Raw genomic sequence first — 26,603 nt, forward strand, 5'->3', positions numbered from 1 at the left:
ATATCTAAGGTGAAAATGGGGAGATACTTGGTCATAATCATTCTATATTCTACAAACATATATACATAAATACTGTAAACTGACTAAATTATCTTTACTTAAGAATATTTCGTAAAAAGATAAATAAATAATTCTCTGGTTCTCAAAACAACCATCTGTATGAATTCCACCGGTATGCATGATATTCTCACAAAATATCAACTCTAATATTAAAAGAAAATAAAAAACTAAAAACTAAATAATGAGGAAAATTGCCGAGGAATTTGTGCAGTAAAATCAATAAATACAACAAACTTTCTTGGAAGGAGTCTATAAATAATCTTATAAAATATACACACAGATATATATATATATGAATATTTGTGTATACATATGTAGCTGCATTCTCTAACAAGATGAATTATAAAACACCCTAATAATTTTCATATAAGAGTGAGCTGAAGCTTCGGCCGGTGTGGCTGCGGCTCGACGATCTCCAAGTGGATATTCACAGTCTGCAGAACGCCGTAGGAAACTTTACCATCGGCTTTCCTAATACTCTGTTGTTGTTCATCGATAATCCAGTCTCCCCCAACTCCCTTTTGGCCTCTCGCCATCAAGTACACGGGACCTTCGATCCCATATCTGAAATGCGAAACTTACATTAAAGATTGATCACCAATATCACAAGTAGTATATATTTATTCTTGATATTTCATAGGGAAATGATGATCTAGTGAAGATGGCTTATTAAAGGGGCGCATTATGACTTGGATTGAACTTACTTGGGCACAAAGACAATGAAGCCATTCGATCTTATCTTGAGTATTCTTGCCTCAGTATCAGTTGGCCTGTTCCGGAAATAAATTAGTGTATGGAGCTCAACTGATGCCCGGCTAGCCATCTGGGCATTCTTGTGGCGATAATTTAGATCTGATGACGAGAACAATATGTAACATTAGACAATCTCAAGCAAAAGATACAAAATATCTGAATTTCAATCATAAGATCCTTACTGTCGGCAATGCTAGCAAGCCGAGGTCTGTCCTGGAATATGTCAGGGAGCTTGTATATCCCCAATGCAGCAGCAAGCAAACGATGAACAATGACATCTACAAGAATAGATTCGTATTTTTAATGCAGTTGAAAACTTAATAATTGAAAAGACACGGCCAAGTAGTTAAGATATGTATATATACCGGCATATCTTCTTATGGGAGAAGTGAAATGGGTGTACATAGGGGCGGCAAGGCCATAATGGAAAAACTCTGGAGGGCTTAGATCTCCACTACAGAAGTACACAGCCTGAAAACGAATAAAAGATTAATACAACACTCAAACTTTCATGGTAATCACAGAACAAGTCATGTATGAATTCAAGTGGTTTTGATACCTGAGTCATGCATCTTGTTGCCAGAATGCGGATCAGCTTGTTGAAGTATGGATCACTGCCCTGAAGTTATGAGAAGCGTGAGGTTGCAGAAGATGTTGAGATAATAAATAGGACACAAAACAAACATATTACAAGGACTCTAGAGCATAGAGGGATCGCGATTTGTCATATACCATTTATAGGCTTAAATATGTTGAAAGCTAATACTACTAAACTAGCATGTTAAACTTTTTTTCTACAATACATCAATACAAAACTCAACATCAGCTGGTACATAAAATGCTGCTAAAACACTAATATAGAACCGTTGGTCAAGTCTAAACACATGGGCATGCAAGCCATGCCCATCCTATGAAATGTGCATCCACACATCCCTTGCATCTGTGTTGCAAGGACAACTAATGAAAAATAAAAAATTGAGTATAGCCAACCAGAAATAAATGATCATTCACTTAAGAATGTGAAGCAGTACCAAAGTTTGCTAACTTACCACCGCATTATCAAGTGAATCAGCCAGTGCTTTTGAAGATGTCACATCCAAACTGAGACCAACTGCAGCAGCTGTTTGCAATAAAGGCTCAAGCATCTCCTTTGTTGGGGTTGGATGCCGTCTGCAGATGTGATAGATTCATACTGAGAAAAATATGCTACAATATATAATGATAATGCAATAGAATAGTCTTATCAATTAATTAAATCAAATTAACACAGGTAAAATTTCAGATTCCACGAAAAGACAAAGGCATAAGTGCATAACAAAATGTGGCGAACAAATATGACTGGTACTCGGAGGGAGTGCAAAAGTGGCTTTTAACTAAATTATATTGGCTGGAGAAATAACTCCTATAACATCTTTTATCAACAAACAAACAACAGACATCGTGGTCTTCTCCTCATCTATATAGGTAGGGGGGGGGCATAAATCTTGTCTAAAAGAGGCTAGTTGAGTACCTTAACAGTGAAGTGAGAGGAAAATGTTCCAGAATCTTCCTAGCCACAGATATATTAGCAGCAAGCATAAACTCTTCAATCATCTGGTTGGCTTCTCGAATTTGATACATACCTGCACGTCAACGCACAAGAAAATGACAAAACAGAAACCACAAGCAACGAACACATTACATTTACCAATATCCAGAGGATAGAATAAATTTAGTGATGATAAATTTTGTTATTGGTGCTTCAAGTTCACTTACCAATATCAAGAGGATCATGTGTTTCAGTGTCAATTTGAAATTTCACTTCAGCAGAGGCAAGGGTTAATGCTCCTCTATCAATGCGCTTTTGCCGCATTATCTACAACATCAGAAGAGTTAACATTTGCTTCATTCTCTGCAATGAATTATGTAGTAAAATCCCCTCAAATTTTACCTTTGCTAAAGTATTCATATTTCGCAAATCTGTCGTCAAGGAATCCATTAAGCGACTGTAAAATGAGTGAGTTCAGAGGGAAATATGAGATTCTGAGAACATAGTTTATTGTTTTGTTGAATCAATGATCATCAGATAAAGAAATACAACAAAACAGGCATTCATTCAGGTGAAAGACACAAACGCAAGAAAACACATATATGTATGTGGGTATAATGCTATTAACTGTGCATAGAAAAATAATAGAGAATGGAGAAGAGAATGCTTCATGTCAGCACTAAAAATGTGAACTCTATCTTCTAAGATTTCGTATGCATAATTGTATGCACTTAGCATGGCTTGTGCACCAGAAGGATGGTAATTAAACATAAACTAAAGATATTATCAAAAAATCATTTCAGTGAATTTCAAGAGCAGCCGGAAGAATGAAAAGTAAAGTGAGGTGGCAGAGAAATTGAAGATGAGAAAGCATCAAAGTAGGATTACTGATGTGATAGAACAAAACTCTAAAGCTCCTGGTATGTAGTAAATGAGTACACTCATTTAAGTAATTTATAATGTAAACTTCTTACATATTACTGTTTTAGCAAACACAGAGAAGCATACATTTTTCTAATCAGATTAATATTATCATAGGCATATTTGAGGATAAGCAGGAAGTAATGGCCACACACACCAAAAAGACAACAAAAAAAGGGGGGGAGGGGGATGTCATTTGCTTGGAATTTCAAAACCAAACACGATAACAAATAAAATTTCCAAAATTGCCTACCTATCATCCATCCTTGCCTGAGCCTCCACATATGACAATGCTGCACGCGATTTGATAATGGCTTTTGTGTACCTCGTAGAAATAATCTCTGCTTCAGGAGTCATTTCCTGAATTATCATAATAGTCAAGAACATAAGGTTAAAAAATTAACAGCCATTGGTAAGTTGACAATTCCCCACTTGTAAAGGTTAAAAAAACTAATGGTTCAAAGCACATATCACATGTCCAGGTTCGGGGAATGTAATTTTTCCTGAGATTAGAGATAATATTAGCAGATTAGCGGCTGGAATAGCAATAACTATGAAATGATAACTTACCCATATCACGGAAAATGTCAGTCTCTCTACATCAGCACGTAATGAGCAAACATCTACAGAAAACAGGTTCCAATAGGTTAAACCATAGCATTACATGTTTGTGCTAAATCAATATTCAAAAAATGTACAAATAAGGTAAAAGTAGAATACCTTCCGTCAGAGGTTTCGGTAACATGTCAATACGCCGCTCAACAAGGTAAACAGAAGTACCCCTCTGTGCAGCCTCATCATCCAAGGGGGTTCCAGGGTGAACAAAATTTGTGACATCAGCAATATCTAATAAATATGATTAAAGAAAACTCTAACTCTAAATGACCATATAATGTTTACAGTAAGATTCATTTGTTTCAACAATGCCATCTAACAAATGACATATTGGCTTATTGCCTAAGTAGATTACACTTCCATATATTGCCTTCCATCATTTGCAGGTGTGCATAGAGCAGATTCACAGAACCATACTTAGCTTCAAGCAAAAGTCCAATCAGCCTGCATTTCAAGCTCTAGCTTATAATTTATAAGCTTGAGCAGGGTATTACCACATTAATGTACAAGGATATTTAGTATGGCAAAAACCTTACATTCTAAATGCCAAATCATATGCTAATCAACCATAATCATTTACACAAAAATGCAAGGACATTTAATTGCTTAGAAAGCTCTGCCAATAAAAAGATGACAATATACCTTAGCCTTAATATAGTTCATATATGATATACTTTACCAAATTAGGCCCAAATGCAAACTCCAACCCCATGGACTCTACCGTGAAAGACTTCATATTGCAAGAACTTGCCCAGCCTAATGAACATAATGTGTGAATAAAATATGAAAGTACCCACACATGCTTCACACTCTCAGAACTGATGAATGCCTCAGTGCCCTACTTTCACACGCATTAATCATCTCTTGACAGTGTTATAAAATGCTGTTGGAAGAGTTGGAATGGAATATCTTATGGTGGATTACAAATAACCAAGAAACACAAAAGGATACGAACTCCCACTTCAAAATTTCCATTTGGAAGAGGCAAACAGTGTAGTGCGTCATCAATGTCCTTGCATCCTGCATAAACACTTCTCTTTCATATATGATATGAAAACATACTACCAGAGTAAGGGCTATATTCATTCGGCAACAAACTTTGAACATGAGAATCAGGGAAAATACATCCATTAAATAGAATGCAAGTAACAGCTTCCACACAAACTAAATACCTGGAGGATCCACACTGAAAACGCGTAGATGTCGCAAGTCTTTCCTGATGGGATTGGACAAATCTTCAGAAGATACAGACCATGGTAGGCATGGCAAACATGCCAAAACTTGAGTAGAAAAAGGTCTTGCATCGATATCATTCTCTATCAGGACAACCTGCAGTTGAAGTAAAGACAGGAATTTTCCTTAACATTCATAATTTGAACTCAATATCATAATAGCATGAAATTGTCAGAATGAAACATGTTTATCCATTTTGATTCTCTTTCCCATTCACTAGATCATTGTGTGCCCTTCTATATTGGCAGAAACATCTTCTTCAACAATAGTACTAGTGCAAACTCTCATGATTAAGGTATCAAGAAAAGTCAAACTTCCAGATTAGAAAAAACTTCAGCAATCAGCATAGATATCATAGAAGGTATATTAGGTAAGATTTTAGCATACGAACTTTCCCATCTAGTAAAAAGGATCCGGGTTATGTTGATAAATAGCAGAGAGCTAGTTTACATCAAGTGATCTATCAAATCTGGCCTCGGAATTCCAGTGACATGTGAAACCAATTACATCGGTATGGTCCATAAACTAAATTTGATCAAATAACAGCCCAATTTAGCAGAAACAAGACAGGACAAATATTGGAATTCTGATATTCTGCTTACATTTTTTAAACTAAACAGAAAAGGGGTCATATCACACAGTTGAAATCTTACACTGAACCAGGGTGTCTCACAACTAAATTGGTCGGCAACGTTTCAAAAGACAAAAAGTAAGATGTCATCCAACATTCAAATGAAGCATATTCTACATTACTCCCATGTTTTTTCCTATGTTGAAAGTTAGATTAATTCAAGTTAATGCTCCTGACAGTTGAATGGTTTTAAGTTAAGGTACAAATGTTCAATGACAAAGTTAGATAGAGTAACAGAAAAGGCTAAAGCACTAATCACACCATGAAAAATAGTGAAAACCAGTATTCTACAACATACCTCACTTTCAGTATCTCTGTCACCTATTTCACCAATTGTTCTTACATAATGTCCAGAAGGATATCGAGATAAACGGTCCCATGAATCAACAGCAACAATGATTCTTTTGTCCAATAGATTTCCAAGCTGTCTTGTTTGTATCCGAATTTTAGGAATTCTCCTATCTTTGGAGACAAATAGAGCATGTGCAATACCACCCTGACCTCCAGGCATGGGCATTGGGTCCAAAGATCCACAATAACTGCAAACAGTATAATGATTGAATATTAAAAAGTAACCAGAAGCAATATAATACATTAAATTATATATTGCTCACTCACGAGTGCCAGTTACGTTTTATAATGCCAATAACACGGCCACTTGGGCGAGTAGGCATTGTATTCTTGTCCCCATCCTGTGCCATATTTCCAACTCTGGGAGCATCATCAGCACTGCTTGGAACTAAATGAACATCATCATCCTCCTCCTCATCTGTCATGCAATATATTCATAAGAAGATGCAAGACATCATTACAAGCATCATGTTCAAGAGACTCTAATGCTACTATATATACAGTACAATATCTAGGAAAATTGTGGATATAGACAATGTGCACCTAAATCACCAACAGAACCAGCAGAGGAAAGTACCATCTAAACTATCAGTAATATCCAGACTGAAGTATTTATATTGACACCTTTTCAAAGAAAAAATGGTAAAACAAAATCAAACAAGGCATATTTAGAACATCAAGACAGCACAAGCACTTCAAAATGTCCCAGACAGCAGACACCAGCTACAACAACAAAGCTAAAAAATAGATACTACAGGAAAAGCATCCTAACATCAAGACTAGGCATAACTTGTAGTTGCAATCATGCTGTCATAGTAATCAAACATTAAAATGAACCTTCTCAAATACATACCTTCATTTGCCATTGTCAGAGATTTCTCCTCATGCCACTGATCTTGAGGCAAAAGTTCCACTGCTACTATATCACCATCAAAAGCTCTGTTCATGTTAGAACGTCCAAAAATAATAATTTCATCACCAATACTTTCACTCCCGACATATGCTTCAAATGGATTGTAGCGATTAACCCTGAGTTTCCCTTGGTGGTATATTCCACGATGCAAACCTGAAGTAATTTCTGACATGGGTTTATGCTGCATGGTTGCCAGACAGCAGAAAAAAATTATAAAACAGAACTAATTAAGGTAATCAAATTCCACAACGTAGACCTGCATACCTCAGGATATATTACTTTTCTCTTTAAAGGCCTTAGATCATCAGCGTCAACCATCGGAACATCTTCAGATGGAGGCTGCACAATAAGGTCAAGCAATGATGGTTGGCCAAGAGACTTGACATATGCCTCAACTGCAGGGAATATTAAATTATATTAGTTTAAAATAAAAACGTGTTACCATAAGCATCCAAATGCTTCAGTGAATGATTCTGCACAAATACAACATTAGGATTGCACCATGCCATACAAGCACTGATTTTATTTACTCGAGAGATTTACTTTCACAAGATTTTGAAAGGTGAAAAGATGTTGTACCAAGAAAAAATAAATGGAATACCTGTATTCGCAAGAATCCCATCATTAACAGCCTTGTTTCTGCTATCTCTGTCATTTGTAACAAGCACGACCTGAACTGCACTACCCAGATGATTCTGATACCATTGGGCAGCCACTCGAATTGCTGGAACATCATTATGTTTTCAATGCCAAAGAAGGAAAATCCATGAGTAAACACTATGAATCTAAGAATAGTCACTAATTACTGAAAGCTAAAAATCTATTAATATTTAAACCTGCATACACAAGTTTAAGATTATTTATATAAAAAAGGTAGACATGTCAACAAAAAACATAATTTTATCATCAATTTAAACGAAACAAATTCACGAATATCTCTAGCAAAAATAATTACCCTGTTCGACTGTCATTTTTTCCACCACTAGAAACTTATCGAATCAATAAAATGTTAAAATAATGTATCTAGTTAATCATTGGTACAGAAAAAATGAATTTCTTTGAACTTTCTATCTTAATTTTACACATAGTATTTGGAGATGCTATCGCTGATATTAAACACACACAGTAGTCTGTATTTTATTCTCGCACATTGTACTAAAAGGTTTAAACTTCCGATACTCATATACGTCATATTTACAAATAATATTCAAAGGTTTATTAGCCTGTAAACTCATATAAGCAATACATTGATTCAATCAGAAGCATATGGAGCAGCAAAGTTATTTCATACTATAAGAAAAATATACTAATCCAAGTAGCATTAATTGACAAAAGCAAATTCAGAAAGCAATTATTATTTTCTGGTGAAAAAGTAACTTTATAAATAGGAAAAAAAAAAAGTCCACCTGTAACATGTACATAACCCATTACCATTATGCAAGTAACATACCTCTGTCATTCCTATCATTAGGACTTTCACCACTCTCAGTCTTCACATATGTATCCCTACGGGTAAACAGTAAGACAAATAAATAAATATACCTTTTTACTCCCTTTATAACAAATTAGTAGTGATCCTTTAGCAAGTACTCAGAATACATTATGGTCCCAGAATACAACATTGAACATAAAGACCAGGGAATTCAAATCAGGCCCATTAACTACATCTCCACTGGATATTGCTTCCATAATCATGAGCAAACTATTCAATCTTATAAGGTCGAGATTTCTTTATCATATATATTAAAGAAGTCGAGTTGATTATTATCAAAAAAAATTTATACCATATTTTGAACATATAATTCGTGGGAGAATAAAACCCTAAAAAACCATTTAAAGTAAACAGCCAGGGAAAGAATCTAGCGAAATAGACATAAATACAAAAAAAGAAAAAGAATACAAAAAAAAAAAAAAAAGACGAAAGCACCATACTTGTGGTATTCATTCGAGAATACGTAAAACCTCCTTTGGGTATTGCTGCAGAGCGCCCTAAGCCTGTTGTATACAGCAAGATTTTTGTTCTTTACCTCCTCCAACACCACTGAAAGCACCACCACATCATCTATTGCAGGATTCTCCAACAAATCAATCTGACAAATTCACCAAATCAGCACGCCCCTAACCTAATATACAGGACCAAAGATTTGGGGCGAATAGGCGGAGAAAAGTATCTCACCTGGTGAAGAACAACATTGGTGTCCACAACGACAATACTGGACGCCGTCGAGCCGAGGCGCGCGTTTGAAACATCACAAACTTTACAAATTGGCGCGCCGCAGTATATATCATCCCGCAAATAATGCTCCCTTACAACCTGCACAGCAAAAGCATCATAAACCCTAGCCCCAAACCAAACAAACACACACCAACAAACTCGCGCCCACACCGCAAGGAGAAATAATTTAAAGAAGCTGTAGATTGCAGACCTTGACTACTTTCCCTTGCCTCGTTTTCTTAACGAAAGACTTGCTCTGCAACATTCTCAAGCTTCTTTAATCCAAACACAAGTCTACGTCGGAGCAGCTGCCGGCATAGAGCGCAAAGTAATCCTCCGCCGCTGTAAACGAGGTTTCTCCGAAAAAAAGACAAAAAACAATACCCAGGGATTCGTTTCTTCTCGTTTATATAGTAATGGATTGACTATTGGGCTTCGACCCGGCCCGATATGGTCCTATAGGGCCTTGTAAAAATATACATAAATGGAGGGAAACTGCGTAGAGAATGCCAAGGATTATGAAGTAATTAACTATTAAACTTAATAAACTTATCTCATTATCCTATATGACCGTTGAAGCCAGCTGTTACATCCTTCAGCTTTTATTGCTTTCCAAAAATAATACACACGTGTTTAAAAGAAAATATTAAAATAATTAAATGGGCCGGATAGCCCAGCCCAATAACACTTGGTATTGATTTGTATCTTTACTTTTGGATTTGTTTCTCTGATTAAATTTTTACTTATACAATTTTTTAATATATATAATAATTTTTATCTTCTCAAAAAAGATTTATATATATATATACAGTAATGGATTAATCTACACACTACACGCCACATATATATATGGTTATTTTTAATACAAATTTTGAATATATTTTATTTTAATGATGATTGATGATACTTTTGAAATATAAAAGATTATGATTTTGTTTGAATAGAGGTTTTTAGGGTTTTACCAAAATTAAATAATTAAAAATAAATTAATTGAATTCGTTTTATTAAAAACAAAATACTTTCATTTAATTTTTTTAGGAGTTACTATTCAATAATATTAAAATTTACAAAAGTATGTGTATTTTATTTTTAAAAAAAATTATCAAATAACTATTACTTCTCATAAACTATTATATCAAATATTATTTATTTTATTTTTTTTTTAATTAAAAAAATCTCAGTATAAATGAAACACAATATTTTCCACTTGGAGAGTGACAAAAATGATATACTTTGAATTAAATAGGTGAAGCAACTACATAACATATAAATACATTTATTTGTAATTAATAGTCAAATTTAAGTTCCATAAACGGTTATCTAAGTTAGCTGATTTAACAGATAACATAAAATACCAATTTTAAATAAATAAGAGGCATTGAATGGCAACATAAAATACTAGTCCAGTATTATTATTTAGCACTGTCTGTAACGGATATGTAAAGGAACCTTATAATACAGAGCAATTTCAACCATGAAAATTTACATCACAAATTAAATATAGAATAAATTTAGAACCAAAAATTAATCTCACAGTCCAATCCCTGTGGAAAAGTCAAAATCCCTATCTTTGACCAGTCAAACAGGCGGCCGCCCTGACTCGCCGGAGAACAGATGCGCTTCGTCGCCGTCGTCGGCCTTAGGCTCCAAGCACTTAAACGACGGCATCTTTACCGGCGGCTTGCTACTGCCTCTCTTCGAGTTCGAAACCTCGCCGGCTTCCGTCGCAACTCTCGGCGATTTCATCGACAGCATTCTGGTGAAGAAATCCCACCGGTCCGACCGGGCTTCCCCGTCCCGGAGCTCCATCCACCGGAACGACCTTCCGGCGCGGCTGCTCCCTTCCCCTCCGCCCGGTCTGTATCCCCTCCGGGAACTACCCTCCCTTGGCAGACCGGTAACCGCCATACTTCTGGTCCGGTTCAACATAGCCCGGTCGATCACCTCCTTCTTCACCTGCGCCGGCAGCCGCAGAGTGAACCGGTCGAGCGTCTCCACCGGCTGAACGAGCGAGTCGTGCCCGGTAGAGTGCGACCGGTACTTCGCCAGGGGGGACACCTTCGGCCGGGATATGGACCGCGACCTCGGCGGCCGAGTCGGGTTTTCTGAACTCCGGTTCGCCGCCGGTCCGATTGATTGTTGATCAAGTTCCGGTACTTCGATGACGACTTCCTCGTTAATCCGTCCAATCTCCGCGGCTGCCGGAGTCTGATTGTCGCCGGCGACGCCGTCGCCGTCGGCGGCGGGAACCAAATTGGCGCGGCAGACCGGGCAGGTCACGTGCGAGTCGAGCCAGGCGTCGATACACTCGGCGTGGAACACGTGATCGCACGTGGGGAGCAGCCGGAGAGTCTCGTCGTCTTCGAACTCGTTGAGGCAGACGGCGCACTCGGCGCCGCCCTTGCCGATCTTGTGGTCCTTCACCTCGGCGTACGGAAACGTCGGAAAAGTCTCGAGGACAGCCGCGTCGAGGCCGCGGGAGGCGGCGGCCCGCCGCGCGCGCAGCGAGATCGCCCGGCCGATGCTGCCGGCGGCGCCGGAGTTATCGGAGCAGTGGCGGATGTAGATGGAGAAGAAACCCATAAAAAATAACGCCGATATCAGAACCACCACGATCACCGCCATCGACGGACTGAACCGCGCGTACTGCGGGTTGTTGGCCGGCGGCGAATCCTGCTGCCCCGCCGCCGCGGCGAAGAAGACGACGAATAGTAGAGCAGCGATAATTCCGCCATAGCTCCCTCTTCCTGAAGCTTTCATCGTCGTCTTATCCAGTCTGAAGATTGAATGATTTTCTGGTAAGATTTCGGGGACACGAGATTAAATTCACGAAATATTTCTACAGAAGTTGCGTATGAAAGAGGGGTCAGCAGCGAACATTGAATATAATCATTTAATCTTCAGATTTCAGACATATTCTAGAGAGAGAGAGAGAGAGGGAGTGGGGGTTGAAGGTGGGGAAATTCCAACTTTTTTATTTAAGGGTTTTTCAGCAACCAATGGAAGCTTCTGTGGATTCTCCGTTTTCTATTTTGACGGCTTCTTCTCATTTTTGTTTTTTTTTTTTTTTTAAATGTCAACAATGTCATTTGATTATTTATTTATTTATTTATTTATTATATGTTTTTGGAAACTTGTACCTGCTAATCTGGATAAAGAAACACAGTAATAATAGTATTAAAATTAATAAAGACACACAGTTCGTACAATTATTTGATTTGATCTTTTAACCGGTGGATTATATTAATTGTGCTTTATTTTAAATTACATAATCATAGTGTTACATAGTAAATAAATTCAAGGACCACATCTGTAATCTGTTTATCATAACAAAATAAAAAATCAAAAGTGAGAAAAGCTGTCCCACGTGCAAGGCTACATTTTAAAATTTTCAATAATGACCAAGACTTAATAGGGGCTAATAATAACTATTCGGATTATTCGATTTAACCTCCGAGTATAAAATGATTTATTACCAAACTAAATAAATATTCTTTCTACCTACATGTATTTAGATACGGAAATTAAATAAAAAAATAAAAAAACACCGATCTTTATATTTAATTTCCTGTTAATTTTTATTAATTTATTTTTTATAAGGCCAACTGCGATGGGCGCATCTCCTAAGAGGAGACGTGCCACATCAGCAATTTTAAAAAATAAAAAATAAAAAAAATAAAAATTTTACTTCCCAACATCTCTGCAGGAAGATGTTGATTAATTGTCATGTGTTCCAATTGGTATTTATGTATATATATATATGTTTTGTTTTTGTAATTTATATTAAATTTATTGTTATATTTAAATTTTGTAATATTTTTATAATTTATGATATTTTGTATTCTACAAAATGATACTAATATTGAATATATTTTATTAATTTAAATTTTAAAATATATAAATACAAATATTATATAATTCTATTAACAAATCAATATTAATAAATTTAATTTAATTTAATTTATTAAATAAACTTTAAAATTTAATTTAATTAAATAATAAATAATATAAATTTTTTCTATAATTTTTTAATAAATCAAAATATTGACAAATAATAATATAATATAATCTAATAATTAAATAAATAATTAATACTATAAATTAAAACTATAATTTAAAAATAATATATATACAATATGAAAATAAAAATTTATTAAAAAATTAGGATGAGTATCTTTGTTGTGAATATAAAATAGAAGAGAGTATCTCCGTTGACGTGGCAGAGAGAGAAAATGACGTGAATAAGAAAAAGTAGTGAAAATATCCAAAAGCGGATATCTCCGTTGCGGATGGTCTAAGTAATTATATATATAAAAAAAAAATAGTATATTACTATTGTGGTCGATATTTAAATCGTGTAGGTATTTTTGTGTGTTGTGTATATCCTAACAAGTAATTAGGATATAATAGGGTATGGAAAACTGCAATTTAATTTAGAGATTAAGCTGCACAGCTAATGCTAATGCTACTTCTACTTGTACTGCAGTTAGGTTAAGTTAGATTAGGTTAGGTTAGGTTAAGTGGCAAATTCTAACCAGAGATGTCAATATGGACTTAATGGCGGCTTAGAAAGCCACGTGTCAATCAACCGATTTATGGAATTATTTAGAGTTACGGTATTTTTTATTTATAATTTAATTTTTATATAAATTAATTTTAGCTATTTTTATACAAAATTTTATTATCAAAATAAAATTTATTATTTAAAATATAAAAATTAAATTAATATTACAATTTTTATAATTATATGTGGACGGATAATAGGCTAGTTATTTAAAAATAACGTTGTGAATTAAAAATAAGTTTTGAATGATTATTGTTGGTTATTTTTTTATAAATATATATTAGTCAAAAAATTGAAATAGAAATTCAACTAAACAAATTGTATTGTTTTGATTATTTATGCGTTTTTTTTTTATTTGTTATCATTTATTTTTAAATTTATCGTTATCTTAGCAGAACCACGTACCATATTTGATCTATAAATAATTTTTGGTGACATACTTATTATTTAATTTTAATGTAATAATAATTCCAGAATTGTTATTGTTAAACGCAATACATAACTCGTGTTGTTAGTTACGGGTAAGCTTGATTGCTTCACAAGAAATAATGATGTCAGAAAGTGTTCACATCATGCTTTTTAAATTATTATTATTATTATTTTATTATAAAAATTCTAAAACTATTTGTTTTTCTTAATTTTATTCAGCAAATGCAACATTTATGAAATACTCTCTCTAATTAGAAATTGTACACGTGATTTAATAAATATTGATATATATTAATAGTTAATAAAAAGTATAAATATATTTTATTTTTTTTATTTTTGTGTATTAGTATAAAAAATAATGACAATTATATAATAATAACGAAAAAATAGAATTATTTTTAAAGTGATATAATTATTTATGAAAATAATACTATTGTTTTGAGACGGATAAAAATGATAAATAAGTATATTGTATTTGCATTAGGGGAATATATACAAGTTTAATTGACTATATATATACTAGTCAAATAACTCTAGAACGGATTAATGCATGTCACAATTCAAAGTACAAAATTGAATGAGTTATTTTTCCTATCCGTCAAATTTATTCTTATTTTTTTTTAGTTTGTCCATTAAATTTACTTAATTACTAATTTGGCAAAGTCAATAAAAATATTTAATTACTATAATCCACTTAATACTTATTTACAACACACATCACTACTTTTATTACATATTCTCTCTTAATTCATTTACTTTAATTTTTAATTAAATTTTTAAAAAATATTTTCAACTACTTTTTTACTTTTATTATTTTTTAATAAAATACTTCATCCGTCCCAATACAATAATCTTTGTTTACAATTTTTGTCCGTCCCAAAACAATAATTTTATTTTCATAAATAATTATATCATCATAAGACTATCATTACTTTTTTATTTTTATTACACAATTGTCACTACTGTTTACACTAATACATTCACAAGGGCAAAAAAGTCTTTTATCCATACTTTTTACCAACTACCTAATATAATATCAATATTCCTTAAATCTCGTATCCAACTCAATTAAAACTATAGTTTTAGAACAGATGGAGTATTTTTTTTTTAATCTCTGTATCAGACTCAAATATGGTAATTTTAATGGATAGTAGAAGTATTTTTTATCTAAATGTTTTTTTTATTAAACCCTCATCTAATTCATTCCACAAGATGCTAAAATGAACAATCTGTTCTATGTGCAGTTTGTTCTTAATTCATTGTATAATGTCCTTGTCACATGGTGATAGTGAATTCTCTTGAAATCATCATTTTTTACAGTAATAAATAAATAAATAACCAATCATAACAAGCACAGATATATTACAGTAATTATAATTTATTTATTTATTTTTCTAATTATACTAATTAATTAATTAATTAAAGTAGCCTCCTTTAGAGAATTGAATAACGCTGTATGTGGTCTGTGCTAATTATCATTAGTCAAACACCATCATGTTTTGTTTTCATCTTATTTTGTCATTATAAATTATAAATAAATAAATAAATAATATTTGAATGGGTTGAACGAGTCAAACTTGCTGTTTTGCTTCTCACAAAAAAGTCAGCGCCTTACTAGATCTGTATGTCTCCCTTGTTTCTTTGCCAACTTCAGATTCCATGGCGGCAAACCTTTTTTTTTTTTATTATATAATTATATAAATATATAAAATTATATTCTCTTTTGTCCTTTTTTTTATGTCCAATTTATGGTAAATACAATAATTAAAGTAAAATATAAATAGTATGTAATTAAAAAGTATATTAATAAAAATAATTAACGGTATAAAAAAAATTTAAAAAGTATAAATTATAAAATTTACAATATAATTAAATAGTATAATTATATTTTTTTAAAAGAAAATTACAAATAATATTTGACAAATGAAAATAAAAATAGTCGACGAAAAAGGTGGGACAACATATATCTAATAGTAGTTCTTTTATTTCAAAATATTACATCTAAAACATGAATTTTGTTTATTTATACTTTACCCCTTTTATCTTTTTATCTTTTTTTTTTTCTTAATATAATTGTTTGATTCAATAAATTTGTTTACTTGGGTGTATACATATATAATTTTGCTATTTGTATATATATATATATATACATATATGTGTGTGTGTGTGATTTTTTAGTTGAAATAATGATATGACTGTTTTGAATAGTTTTAATGTAATTGCATTTTTTATTTTTTATTTTTTTTCAAAATATCAACTTTGGTTACTATTTTGTCAATTTTTTTTATTTTTTTTTCTAGAAATTAAATGTTATTGAGTATGGTTTTATTCCTGTAAGAATTGTTGCCATTGAAGACTTAAGAATATTGGCATGACTGAAGATAAATACTAGAAGTTATTATTGTAGAGAATGGTCGACACAATCTTAGCATAAATATCGTAATATCCTTTATAAGTCAATAATACATTTGTATTCAAATATTTTAAAAGTCAATAATTAATTAGTGACACTGACTTAGACATTTATTTATGTATATGCAGGATACATTTATAAATGGAATAATAATACATCAGAAAATTATTTATACTTTGATGTAAAGTGTTGAATCCATTTTGTATGTTTTATAATTTGTAATAAATAATTGAATTAGTGCTTTTGTGACCTAATTTGAATTTTGGTGACACTTTATTAGTTAATTATGTGTTGAAGTGCAACTATATGTATTTTAATATATATATTAATTAATTTGTCACTATTTTTTTACTTTTCATATTATGTATTATTAATTTTTTAATAAATTCTCTATGATATTTTCAGTTTACTTGTTACTTATAATATTTTTATAATTTCATATTATCATTTTTTTTAGTCTCTATATCAAAAACAAATGACATTATTAATACAGTCAGATATACTTATTTTTTTATAAAACAACAATATTATATTATTTATTTATACATATTTATATTATATCAAATATATATTTTTTATTATTTTAAAACAATACAAAATTTCAAAAAAAAAAGAAAATCTCAATGAACCTATGTTTGTTCTAACGGCATAGATAAGATGCTGAATTTTTTAATTCAGTATTCATGCATGCTGATCCTTAAAATATAATATTCATTCCGTCTCAATACAATAATTTTGTTTACCATTTTTGTCCGTTCCAAAACAATAGTCTTATTTCCATAAATAATCATATCACCATAAAATTACCTCTACTTTTCCATTTTTATTACACAATTGTCACTACTTTTTACACTAATACACTCACAATGGAAAAAAAAAGTTTTTTATCCATACTTTTTACTCAACACCAATATAATATTAATATTCCTTAAATCTTGCATTCAACCCAATTAAGATTATATTTATGGGACGGAGAGAGTAATATATAGTTATATTATTTAATTATATAAATTAGAGTAATTAGATTTTAAGGAAGTACATTATAATTTCAGCATAATGATCCTTCTCTTCGTTTGTTTTCTAATACTCCCTCCGTCCCATGTAATATGGATGTATTATTGTAAACATGAGAATTTAGGTAAAGTATAATTAATAAGTAATTAAGAAGTGTATTAGTAAAAATAATTATTATTTAGTAAAAATAATTATAGATTAAAATTAAAATAAATAAATAGTTTAATTAAAATTAATAAAATTTAAAATTTAAAATACGATTAAAGTACATAATTATATTTCCAAAAATAGAAAGGACAAATTAGATGGGACGAACGAAAATAAAAAATAGGGACAAATTATGTGGGACGGAGAGAGTAATATTCTATCTTTAGAAAATGATTTGTAGTGAAAATGAATGGATGAGAGTCGAAGCAGCTCCACTTTCCCAAATAGATTCATTACTATTTTTGGTATACTTAAAAAAAAAAATCATAATCCATAAAGCCAAGACATTACAGATTTCTATTTTGCTTTGTTGTAATAATAAAAAAAATTAATATTAATAATATTATTATTATTATTACTATCCATGGCCTGTCCAGGCGTCGTTCAAGAACTTCCTTCTTCTTGCGATTGCAGGTAATTAATCCGTATCTTTCGTTGCACTTTAATCCTCAAAGATTGATTTAATTTCATTTGTTATCGATTTTCAGGTCGGATGTAATATTTGATTTGATATTTTATGTTTCTCTTCATTGTTTGTTGCCGGATATATTTTATAATGCAAAGAATTAAATCTGGGTTTTCATTTGTATGTATAATTAATATTGTTGTTTTTGTTTTTAATATTATTGACAATGTATTTTATTTTATTTGATTTATTGGAATATATATATATATATATATATATATAGGAAAAAGAAAATTCCACTGAAAACATGCCGGACTGCAATTCCCCCGAGAAATTACAAGAAGTTAGGAAGTTTGATTCCTTCTTCAGCTTCAGCCCAGGGTGATGTATATTGCTTCTTCAAATATGCATCTTTTTTTACTTTGTTTTTCTTGGATTTTTTTTTTTTTTTGTAAAAATAAATTTCACATTTAAATCACTAAAAAAAAAATCTAAAAAAAAATTAACAAGTCTAAAAAATAAATGAAATTAATAAATTTCATTTACATGTGTCTAGTAGTTTGGATTGCTTATATATATATATAGGATTATATATTTAACAAAATAAAGTATTTATTCCTCTGCCATTTAATTTTATTGTTTTAAATTATCATAAAAGAATATTTATGTTTCTATTTTTAATAAAAAGTCATAATATTATTATTATACTTTTTCACTATAAAAAGGTAACAAAAAATATATCACTATAAAAAATAGTATATTTGTAATGGAATATTGTCCCTAAAGTTCACGTAGCTAACGTAATTTTATCTTTAATTTTGTTTTTAATGTCATTAATAACGAAAAAAAAAAAAACGAATTTAGTAACGAAAAAATTTCGTTAAAAAAATGATAATTTCTTGTAGTATATATTCATATAAAAATTTATAGTGACAAGTATAAAAATATTTTTCTTCCTCTTGATTGTGCTTGTTTATTTTTTGATATCTACTAACGAAACATTTTACGAATTTTCATTCTAGACTTGAAGGATTTCGATGACAATACCAATGAAATATCAGACAAAGAAGCAACTATTGTGGCCAGTAGTGAAGAGCCAAAAAATGTAGGACCGACAAATACAAAAAACGAAAAGTCATTTAAACAGCACACTGGCGGATGGCAATGGTTCTTACAGCTTTGGAGAAAAGGTTTTAAGAAAAGGTTACCGAATATTCCTCCAAGAGTGTCGATAAGGATCCGAAGCAAGAGCGCAAGAGAAAAAGAAGAGATTAACAAATGCTTGTGTAATTCTACTTGGAAAATATTCCCCCTTGCTCAAGTACAAGCTGCAACTAACAATTTCAGCTCCGGTTAGTCGTTGTCTATATTTACGTAAAATTATAATTATCATATTCTTTTTTAAGGTTTTATCTATATCTTTACAATTCTATAAAATATATTATTTTTTTCATGGATGATATATATTACATCGATAAACTATTTTGGATTAAAAAAATTATACTACAATCACGAAACTAAAAAGAAAAAGAACAAACTCATTCTATTGTTATTTTTATTCTACAATCTTGTATGATTATCTATATTTTGGTATTGTAAGTTAACATACTTTGAATTTTCATCATAAAGTCTAATTTTTCTTGTCATTTAAATCTATAGTATCTCGTCAAAAAATATTCTTTTTTTAATAAAGATTTTATATTATTTTTTATTATAAAAAACCAAAAAAATAATAAAATACTTATTCATTTTTAAAAAATTATCCAAAAGTTTGAGCATATTTTAAATCACAAACAACTTAATTTAAAATTTCAGACAACTTAAAAAGGCGGAATACTTGAAAATTATAGATTCAAAATTTTCCCATGACTTTTTGGTCGAGTGTGTTTATCAAGGTTTACACGGTATGATTTGTGATTTACAATCTATCTAAACGAGAAAATAAAAATTGAAACCATAATTAAAGAAGAAGTCAATCGATGGATAATTCATTCACTCAACAACACTACTTGTTTTTTACTAGAAAATCTCATTGGAAAGGGAGGCTCGGCCGAGGTTTACAAGGGCCGTTTATCGGGAGGACAAGTCGTGGCAATAAAGCGCCTCAACAAGGGAATACCCGAGGAACAAGTACTAAGTTTCTTGTCCGAAATTGGTATAATGGCACACATAAACCATCCCAACATTGCAAAAATGATAGGCTATGGGGTGGAAGGCGGCACACATCTCGTTCTTCAATTCTCATCGCTCGGGAGTTTGAGGTCGCGGCTTCACAGTACGTATGTATGTTTTGCACGAATATTATTACAGATTTGGATTAAGACATCGGCTTATTATATTATGTAAAAAAAAAATATTGCAGACTCGAAGGATAAGCTGAATTGGAACCGAAGATATAAGATAATACTTGGGATAGCTGAAGGCCTTTGTTATCTCCATGAAAATGGCCAAAGAAGAATTATTCATAGAGATATTAAAGTCGACAACATATTATTGTCTGAAGATTTTGAGCCTCAGGTGTGTATATATATATATCTATGGCTAAACTGTTTTTTAAGTACCGTAACTAGACCCCTTTATCATTTTAGTCCCGTAAGTGGAGCATGTCGCAAACTAGTCCCATAAGTGAAAATTTTTCGCTGTTTTAGTCCTCCGGCGCCGGAGACGCCCGCGTGGCTCGCCGGAGGTGACGTGTCCGCCAGGTGTCCCGCCAGGTCAGTAACATCTGGCGGACACGTGGATTTATTTATTTTTTTTAATTTTTTTTTAATTTTTTTTTATAAATTGGACCAAATAAAAAAAAATAAAAAAAATACAAATAAAATTAAAAATAAGTTTTAAAAAATTAAAAAAAAATTAAAAAAGTTCACGTGTCCGCCAGGTCAGCTACACCTGGCGGACACGTCACCTCCGGCGAGCCACGCGGACGTCTCCGGCGTCGGAGGACACAAACAACGAAAATTTTTTACTTATGGGACTAGTTTGAGACAGACTCCACTTACGGGACTAAAATGATAAAGAGGTCCAGTTACGGGACTAAAAAAACAGTTTACCCTATATCTATTATATATAAGTACATATTAATGAATTATATTTTAAAAATAAAATAATTTATTCAGCAATAATATTAAACATAATTAATAGTAGTAGAAAATAATACTTCCTATGTCATCAAATTGTATACTCAGATTTTGATACACGTTTTAATAAGAATGAATAATCGTTAATACTTTTTATAGTTTTATAGTAAAAAATTACAAAAGAACAAAAGTAGACATAACTTTTATTAAAAAGTTAAACAAAATACACATATATATATAATATATTTTTAATGACAATTCAAAAAAAAAAAAGAACTTAAATTACCTATTTGTCAATATTGATGACAAAATATATATGTATGTACCTACAGATATGCGATTTTGGGTTGGCAAAATGGTTACCGAGACAGTGGTCGCATCGTAGCGCCACCAAATTTGAAGGCACATTCGGGTTTGTAACTTTCTTACCTTCATCAATGTAAATTGTTGTGTTTGTCTTATTTGACTTTTAATTTCTTGTTATGGTAGATGGATGGTTATGGTTATGGTTTCGATAGATCTGCTAACAGATAATGAGTTGTTATCGCTGCAAATAGCACTTATGGTTGATCGAATAGAAATTAAAGCCGTTGGAACTCAATATGGAATAGTTCTTAACAAAAACTTCATATTTTTCTTATACTTGTACATAATTTTACACTACATAGAAAAATACTACGTCGAAGGGATCCTCAATTCCTACTTAGGTTATACTAGTAGGCATAAATTGATTTTACTAATAAATGAGAACTTTTGAATGTATATAAAATAATATTTGTTTATTGAAGAAAAAAAAAATAGAAATAATGAATTTTGAATGGATCTCATATAATGTATATTTTGGGAAAAAAAATAAAAAAAAAAATGAAAACATAGTACCAACCTGAGTCGGGACGGTAATCAAACAGATCCTTAATCTTGATTTTGTAAACAATCAGTTTTTGTAGAAATAATTGAATTAAACCTATGAAGTATGGTAAGTTCTTCATCCATTTATAATCGAATAATTTGTGTCGATAGATACTTTGCTCCGGAATACTTCATGCATGGAGTTATTGATGAGAAAACTGATGTTTATGCTTTTGGGGTGCTTCTTTTGGAGATCATAACCGGGCGCCAAGCATTAGATGAGTCGAGAAAAAGCCTTGTTATGTGGGTATGCGTAATTTATTTATTTATTCTTTTGTTATTATATGGATTATTGTAGAAATTTGTATTGATTTCTATTGGAATGACATAACTTATAAATTTGTTACACATGAATATAAATGAAGTCGAAACCTTTACTAGAAAGCAATGCAATTGCGGAGCTTGTGGATCCATTCTTGCAAAATAACTACAACCGGGTGGAGATGGGTTGGGTCGTCTCGACTGCCAAAATGTGTATAGACGAAATACCGATGCTTAGGCCACGAATGAGCCAGGCAAGTCCGTGCATGATTCTCGTTATATTTTCTCTTATGTGCAATGTTATGTGTTCATTTTGTGTTTTTTGGTAATACGATTTATTATAAATATTATTTAAAAAATATAATATATAGACATGAACATTAATAGATACTAAATTATAGAATTATACTTATTGGAAGCACTGTGAAATATATATATATATATATGATATTCCGAACTTATTTTCTATATCATATATACAAGAGTTCTTCTTTGGTATAATTCATCTATTTCAACAAAAAAAAAAAAAATTGCATTTTAGTCATGTATTTATGATAATCAATTATTATATGTCACGTATGCTCTTCAATTCTATTTTGTAGAATATATGATTGAAACAAATTACTTGCTCGTGTTTGTATTGTATTTTTTCATTGAAATAGTGAGAATATATATATATATAAAATATATATAGAAAATTAATGTCGTATAATATAAAAAATAAATAAGAAAATCAAAGTAACCAGAATTATAACTCCCGGAATGTAAAGACATATGTGGTAATTTAACTATGAATACATAACTAAAGTTATAATTTTCCTCACTTATTCCATTTTGTCATTTAAATATGTACAAATCAAAACTTCTCATTCTTTATTAATAAAGAAACTATCAATTAAATATCAAAATATTTATACTTTTTATTTTTTATATTATTTTTTTTAATGTTAAAATAAAATAGACATTACACTATTTTATTACACTAAACATCTATAAAATATTAATTTACCTTAATTCACGCGCAAAAATCAAATAAAAATTTATCGATAGACGGAGAGAATATTTGTTTTTAGACAAGACATAAAGCCTATTGAGCATATTCCATTTGGTTTTGAAGTGATCGATCATGGATGAATATATGTCATATTAATTACTTGTAGGTGGTCACAATGCTTGGAGGGAATGATAAAACAGCAAGGCTCCTGAGCAGTCATCATAAGAAACAATTCATTCGGCGGACATACTCCGATGAACTTTCGTATGCCGAAGAATACAATTCAACCAAATCTTTGATCCAAACCAACAAACATGATCAAATTCTTGACTTGTAATAACTCTCATGTTTTAGCCTCGGACAACAATATTCCATGAAATATTTTTGTTAGATGTATATATAGTTTCAAATATAATGTATATATACATATATAAAAATACATTTTCAATACTGCTTCATGAGTTTAGGTTGTTTTAGATCTATTGTGTTATTTACAATTTATTTATTTGATTGGGATGTGAAAAATAAAAAATAAATTAATACACAATGTATGTTTGGTGCATAATTTTAAATAGTTAGGTATGCCCATTTCAATACTGTCTATATTGATCTTTTTAAAAAAATAAACTAGTAGAGTTTTTATTAAATTATCATGATGTATAGATAATTTATTTAAAAGTTCAAAATTGCATGTTAACAAAATTTTCGTTTTTTTCTTTTTAAATAAGGGTGATATAAATAATTTCCTTCATCTATTTAATTGAATAAGACTAGAAAATTAACACACGAATTTCCTCGTCACAATGCTACATTGCAAGTATAAGTCCATCCATTTTATTTCCAATAATTATAACTTAAGGATACATGACTTAATTCCATAAATTTAAAATTCATAATCAATCTTTTTATGGAAATCCGCCACCATTGCCACCACGCCCCGGAAACCCACCGCCATAGCCGCCACGCCCCGGAAACCCGCCACCATAGCCGCCACGTCCGGGGAACCCCCCGCCATAGCCACCACGCCCTGGAAATCCACCACCATAACCACCACGGCCCGGATAGCCTCCGAATCCACCACCGGGATAGCCCCCATATCCACCTCCGGGATATTCACCGTATTGTTGCGGATATTTGGCAGCATCATCTTCGATCTCTTTAGCTAATTAGTTAAAATACATAATAAAATTTTAATTCATCAAAAAAAATTATCATGAGAAATTGTTAAAAGATTGGTAACATACACCATCTTGTAAAAATATTAGGGTATCTTTAAATTTTAACTTGGTAAAGTATAAAATATTGTTATTTAATAAAAATTTTTAGATTGAAGTTTTAGTAACAAAATATGCATACTCGTTTTTACAAAATATAAATAAATATGTCGTGTTGTGCAATCTCAAGCTGATAAAAATATGATAATATTAAAGTTTTTAATTTTTCACTTTAATTATTATGCAATCTTTATTGTTTTTTATATAAAAATCACAAACACAAACAGATATATCAAAATAAATTTAGAATATATATTGAATATAATTTAAAATTGCATTAATTTATTGAACTACATAAGAAAATTTGTCAAACCATTTGTAAAATATGTTGAGCCATAATCATACTAAATTTTCAAAATTATAACATAAATATGTAAGTACTTTTTATAGTATTTTGTAACAAATATATATACGATCATCAAAATATATATAATCATAATACAAATTAAATATACTACACCACAATATGAAAATAATAAAAATAAAACTGTTAAACTATAAACTATGTACAAAGTATCATTAACTAGAAAAATTAACAGTATTATAATATTTCGCCATCAAGATCTAAATCAATTAATACTTTATTATTTTCCTATATTTATTATCAACAGGTGGTCATTTTCAAGAAAAGATAAATTTGTGCGACGAATACCTCCTCACACAGTATTAATAATTGATACGACAATCCAAATTAATTAAATTCTTACATGCATCGGCGTTGTCAGCAACCGCCGGATTCGAAATGATCAGAACCGCGGCCAAAAAAAGGCCAAGAAAAACAATGACTTTGAAACCCATAATATTATTTTTTAAAGTAAAGTATCGAAAAATATCGAAAATATCGACGGATGATGATTGATGAGTATAATTCCTCATTGAGGCCTCTATTTATAAGTAAATATTTGCAATAGACAAGTACCTTCATCTATTTAATTATTGTACCAATCATATTTATTTGGTTGGCTGTTGAGGAGATATATAAGTCCATAATAAATTATGAGCCTCAAAAGTCTGTCTATCAAATTTGCCGACCTCAATCAATTCATATTTTTATTTAAATTTAAATTTATATTTAAGATTATATGTGGGCTAAATTTATATACTATATACCAGTTTATTTAATTGGAAAGATATGTATGTTATATTTTAATAGGAAAAATACTTTGAAAACACTTCTTAAAAAAATAAAATAAATTATAGTTTGAAATTTGTCACTGAAAAATTATACTACCATTTTTTTAAAATATGAGGCCATGTTATTGCAGGGGTTTGGCTTTAGTTTATTATCATGCAACAATTACAATTTTTTAATACAAATTTACTATTTAATTTTATAAAATATTGCATTTAAATTACTATTTGAATTAATAAAAATTTTAAAAACAAATAATAATAATAAAATAAAATAAAAGCAAACTTCAAAAGAACACACTATGATGATTTTTTATTTTTTATTTTTTAGTTTCTTTTTAAATGAAGTATCCAACATATTAAGGGTTAATATAATGTTGAAAATGGTTTTTTAAAAATTTTGTAATTGAATTTTGCGATAAAATATATAATAATTTATTGTTATATTTTTTTAAAATACAATATATATTTTTTTATGTAATCTTTTGAATAAAGATAAATATTTAACTTTTTTTTTTTTTTTTGTGTGTGAAAAAAATAAATAAAATAAAAATAAAAAATTATCATAAATGAATAAGGTTGAAAATAAGAAAAAACACAACTTTAACACATTACTTTTAAGAGTTTACGATTACATTTTATATATGAAATTTTCAATTGAAAGAGGTTATTAGACGTGGTTCAACATATTGTGATATCAT

General features: G+C 30.8%; 4 protein-coding genes across 4 annotated transcripts; 1 reads left to right on the forward strand and 3 right to left on the reverse strand.

Annotated features, from left to right (window-relative positions):
* Window positions 1-316: 316 nt before the first annotated feature.
* On the reverse strand, window positions 317-9,600 carry LOC127246622 (exosome complex exonuclease RRP44 homolog A). The gene is made up of 23 exons (XM_051268093.1): window positions 9,432-9,600; window positions 9,182-9,319; window positions 8,938-9,095; window positions 8,456-8,511; window positions 7,607-7,729; window positions 7,270-7,400; window positions 6,946-7,186; window positions 6,360-6,510; window positions 6,040-6,280; window positions 5,050-5,206; window positions 4,829-4,897; window positions 3,983-4,108; window positions 3,833-3,885; window positions 3,516-3,622; window positions 2,744-2,798; window positions 2,569-2,668; window positions 2,324-2,435; window positions 1,863-1,983; window positions 1,373-1,432; window positions 1,179-1,284; window positions 996-1,091; window positions 765-912; window positions 317-624 (listed from the first exon to the last, which is right to left on the reverse strand). Exons 1-23 carry the CDS (start codon window positions 9,483-9,485, stop codon window positions 423-425), a joined length of 2,805 nt encoding a protein of 934 aa, XP_051124050.1. The 5' UTR covers window positions 9,486-9,600; the 3' UTR covers window positions 317-422.
* A 1,003-nt stretch (window positions 9,601-10,603) lies between these two features.
* Window positions 10,604-12,174, reverse strand: LOC127246981 (E3 ubiquitin-protein ligase ATL6-like). Its single transcript, XM_051268673.1, has one exon. The coding sequence runs from the start codon at window positions 11,978-11,980 to the stop codon at window positions 10,799-10,801; it is 1,182 nt and encodes a 393-aa protein (XP_051124630.1). The 5' UTR covers window positions 11,981-12,174; the 3' UTR covers window positions 10,604-10,798.
* A 6,037-nt stretch (window positions 12,175-18,211) lies between these two features.
* Window positions 18,212-23,834, forward strand: LOC127246538 (receptor-like cytosolic serine/threonine-protein kinase RBK2). Its single transcript, XM_051267977.1, has 9 exons — window positions 18,212-18,261; window positions 18,336-18,342; window positions 19,431-19,605; window positions 20,277-20,528; window positions 20,616-20,770; window positions 21,666-21,745; window positions 22,354-22,489; window positions 22,608-22,757; window positions 23,664-23,834. The coding sequence occupies exons 1-9, from the start codon at window positions 18,212-18,214 to the stop codon at window positions 23,832-23,834; spliced, it is 1,176 nt and encodes a 391-aa protein (XP_051123934.1).
* A 474-nt stretch (window positions 23,835-24,308) lies between these two features.
* On the reverse strand, window positions 24,309-25,644 carry LOC127246731 (glycine-rich cell wall structural protein-like). Its single transcript, XM_051268258.1, has 2 exons — window positions 25,479-25,644; window positions 24,309-24,659 (listed from the first exon to the last, which is right to left on the reverse strand). Exons 1-2 carry the CDS (start codon window positions 25,567-25,569, stop codon window positions 24,403-24,405), a joined length of 348 nt encoding a protein of 115 aa, XP_051124215.1. The 5' UTR covers window positions 25,570-25,644; the 3' UTR covers window positions 24,309-24,402.
* Window positions 25,645-26,603: the final 959 nt, after the last annotated feature.

Source organism: Andrographis paniculata, unplaced genomic scaffold (genome assembly GCF_009805555.1).
Source record: "Andrographis paniculata isolate CXL003 unplaced genomic scaffold, ASM980555v1 Contig30END, whole genome shotgun sequence".
NCBI lineage: Eukaryota > Viridiplantae > Streptophyta > Magnoliopsida > Lamiales > Acanthaceae > Andrographis > Andrographis paniculata.

Coding starts and splice junctions, on each gene's coding strand:
- LOC127246622 (XM_051268093.1), bottom strand. CDS start 9,485: ATGTTGCAGAGCAAGTCTTTCGTTAAGAAAACGAGGCAAGGGAAAGTA. Junction 5,207..6,039: donor ACAGAGATACTGAAAGTGAG/GTATGTTGTAGA, acceptor CTTCAACTGCAG/GTTGTCCTGATAGAGAATGA. Junction 2,669..2,743: donor ATATGAATACTTTAGCAAAG/GTAAAATTTGAG, acceptor CTGATGTTGTAG/ATAATGCGGCAAAAGCGCAT.
- LOC127246981 (XM_051268673.1), bottom strand. CDS start 11,980: ATGAAAGCTTCAGGAAGAGGGAGCTATGGCGGAATTATCGCTGCTCTA.
- LOC127246731 (XM_051268258.1), bottom strand. CDS start 25,569: ATGGGTTTCAAAGTCATTGTTTTTCTTGGCCTTTTTTTGGCCGCGGTT. Junction 24,660..25,478: donor TGCTGACAACGCCGATGCAT/GTAAGAATTTAA, acceptor TTAACTAATTAG/CTAAAGAGATCGAAGATGAT.
- LOC127246538 (XM_051267977.1), top strand. CDS start 18,212: ATGGCCTGTCCAGGCGTCGTTCAAGAACTTCCTTCTTCTTGCGATTGC. Junction 20,771..21,665: donor CTGAAGATTTTGAGCCTCAG/GTGTGTATATAT, acceptor ATGTACCTACAG/ATATGCGATTTTGGGTTGGC. Junction 21,746..22,353: donor AAATTTGAAGGCACATTCGG/GTTTGTAACTTT, acceptor TTGTGTCGATAG/ATACTTTGCTCCGGAATACT.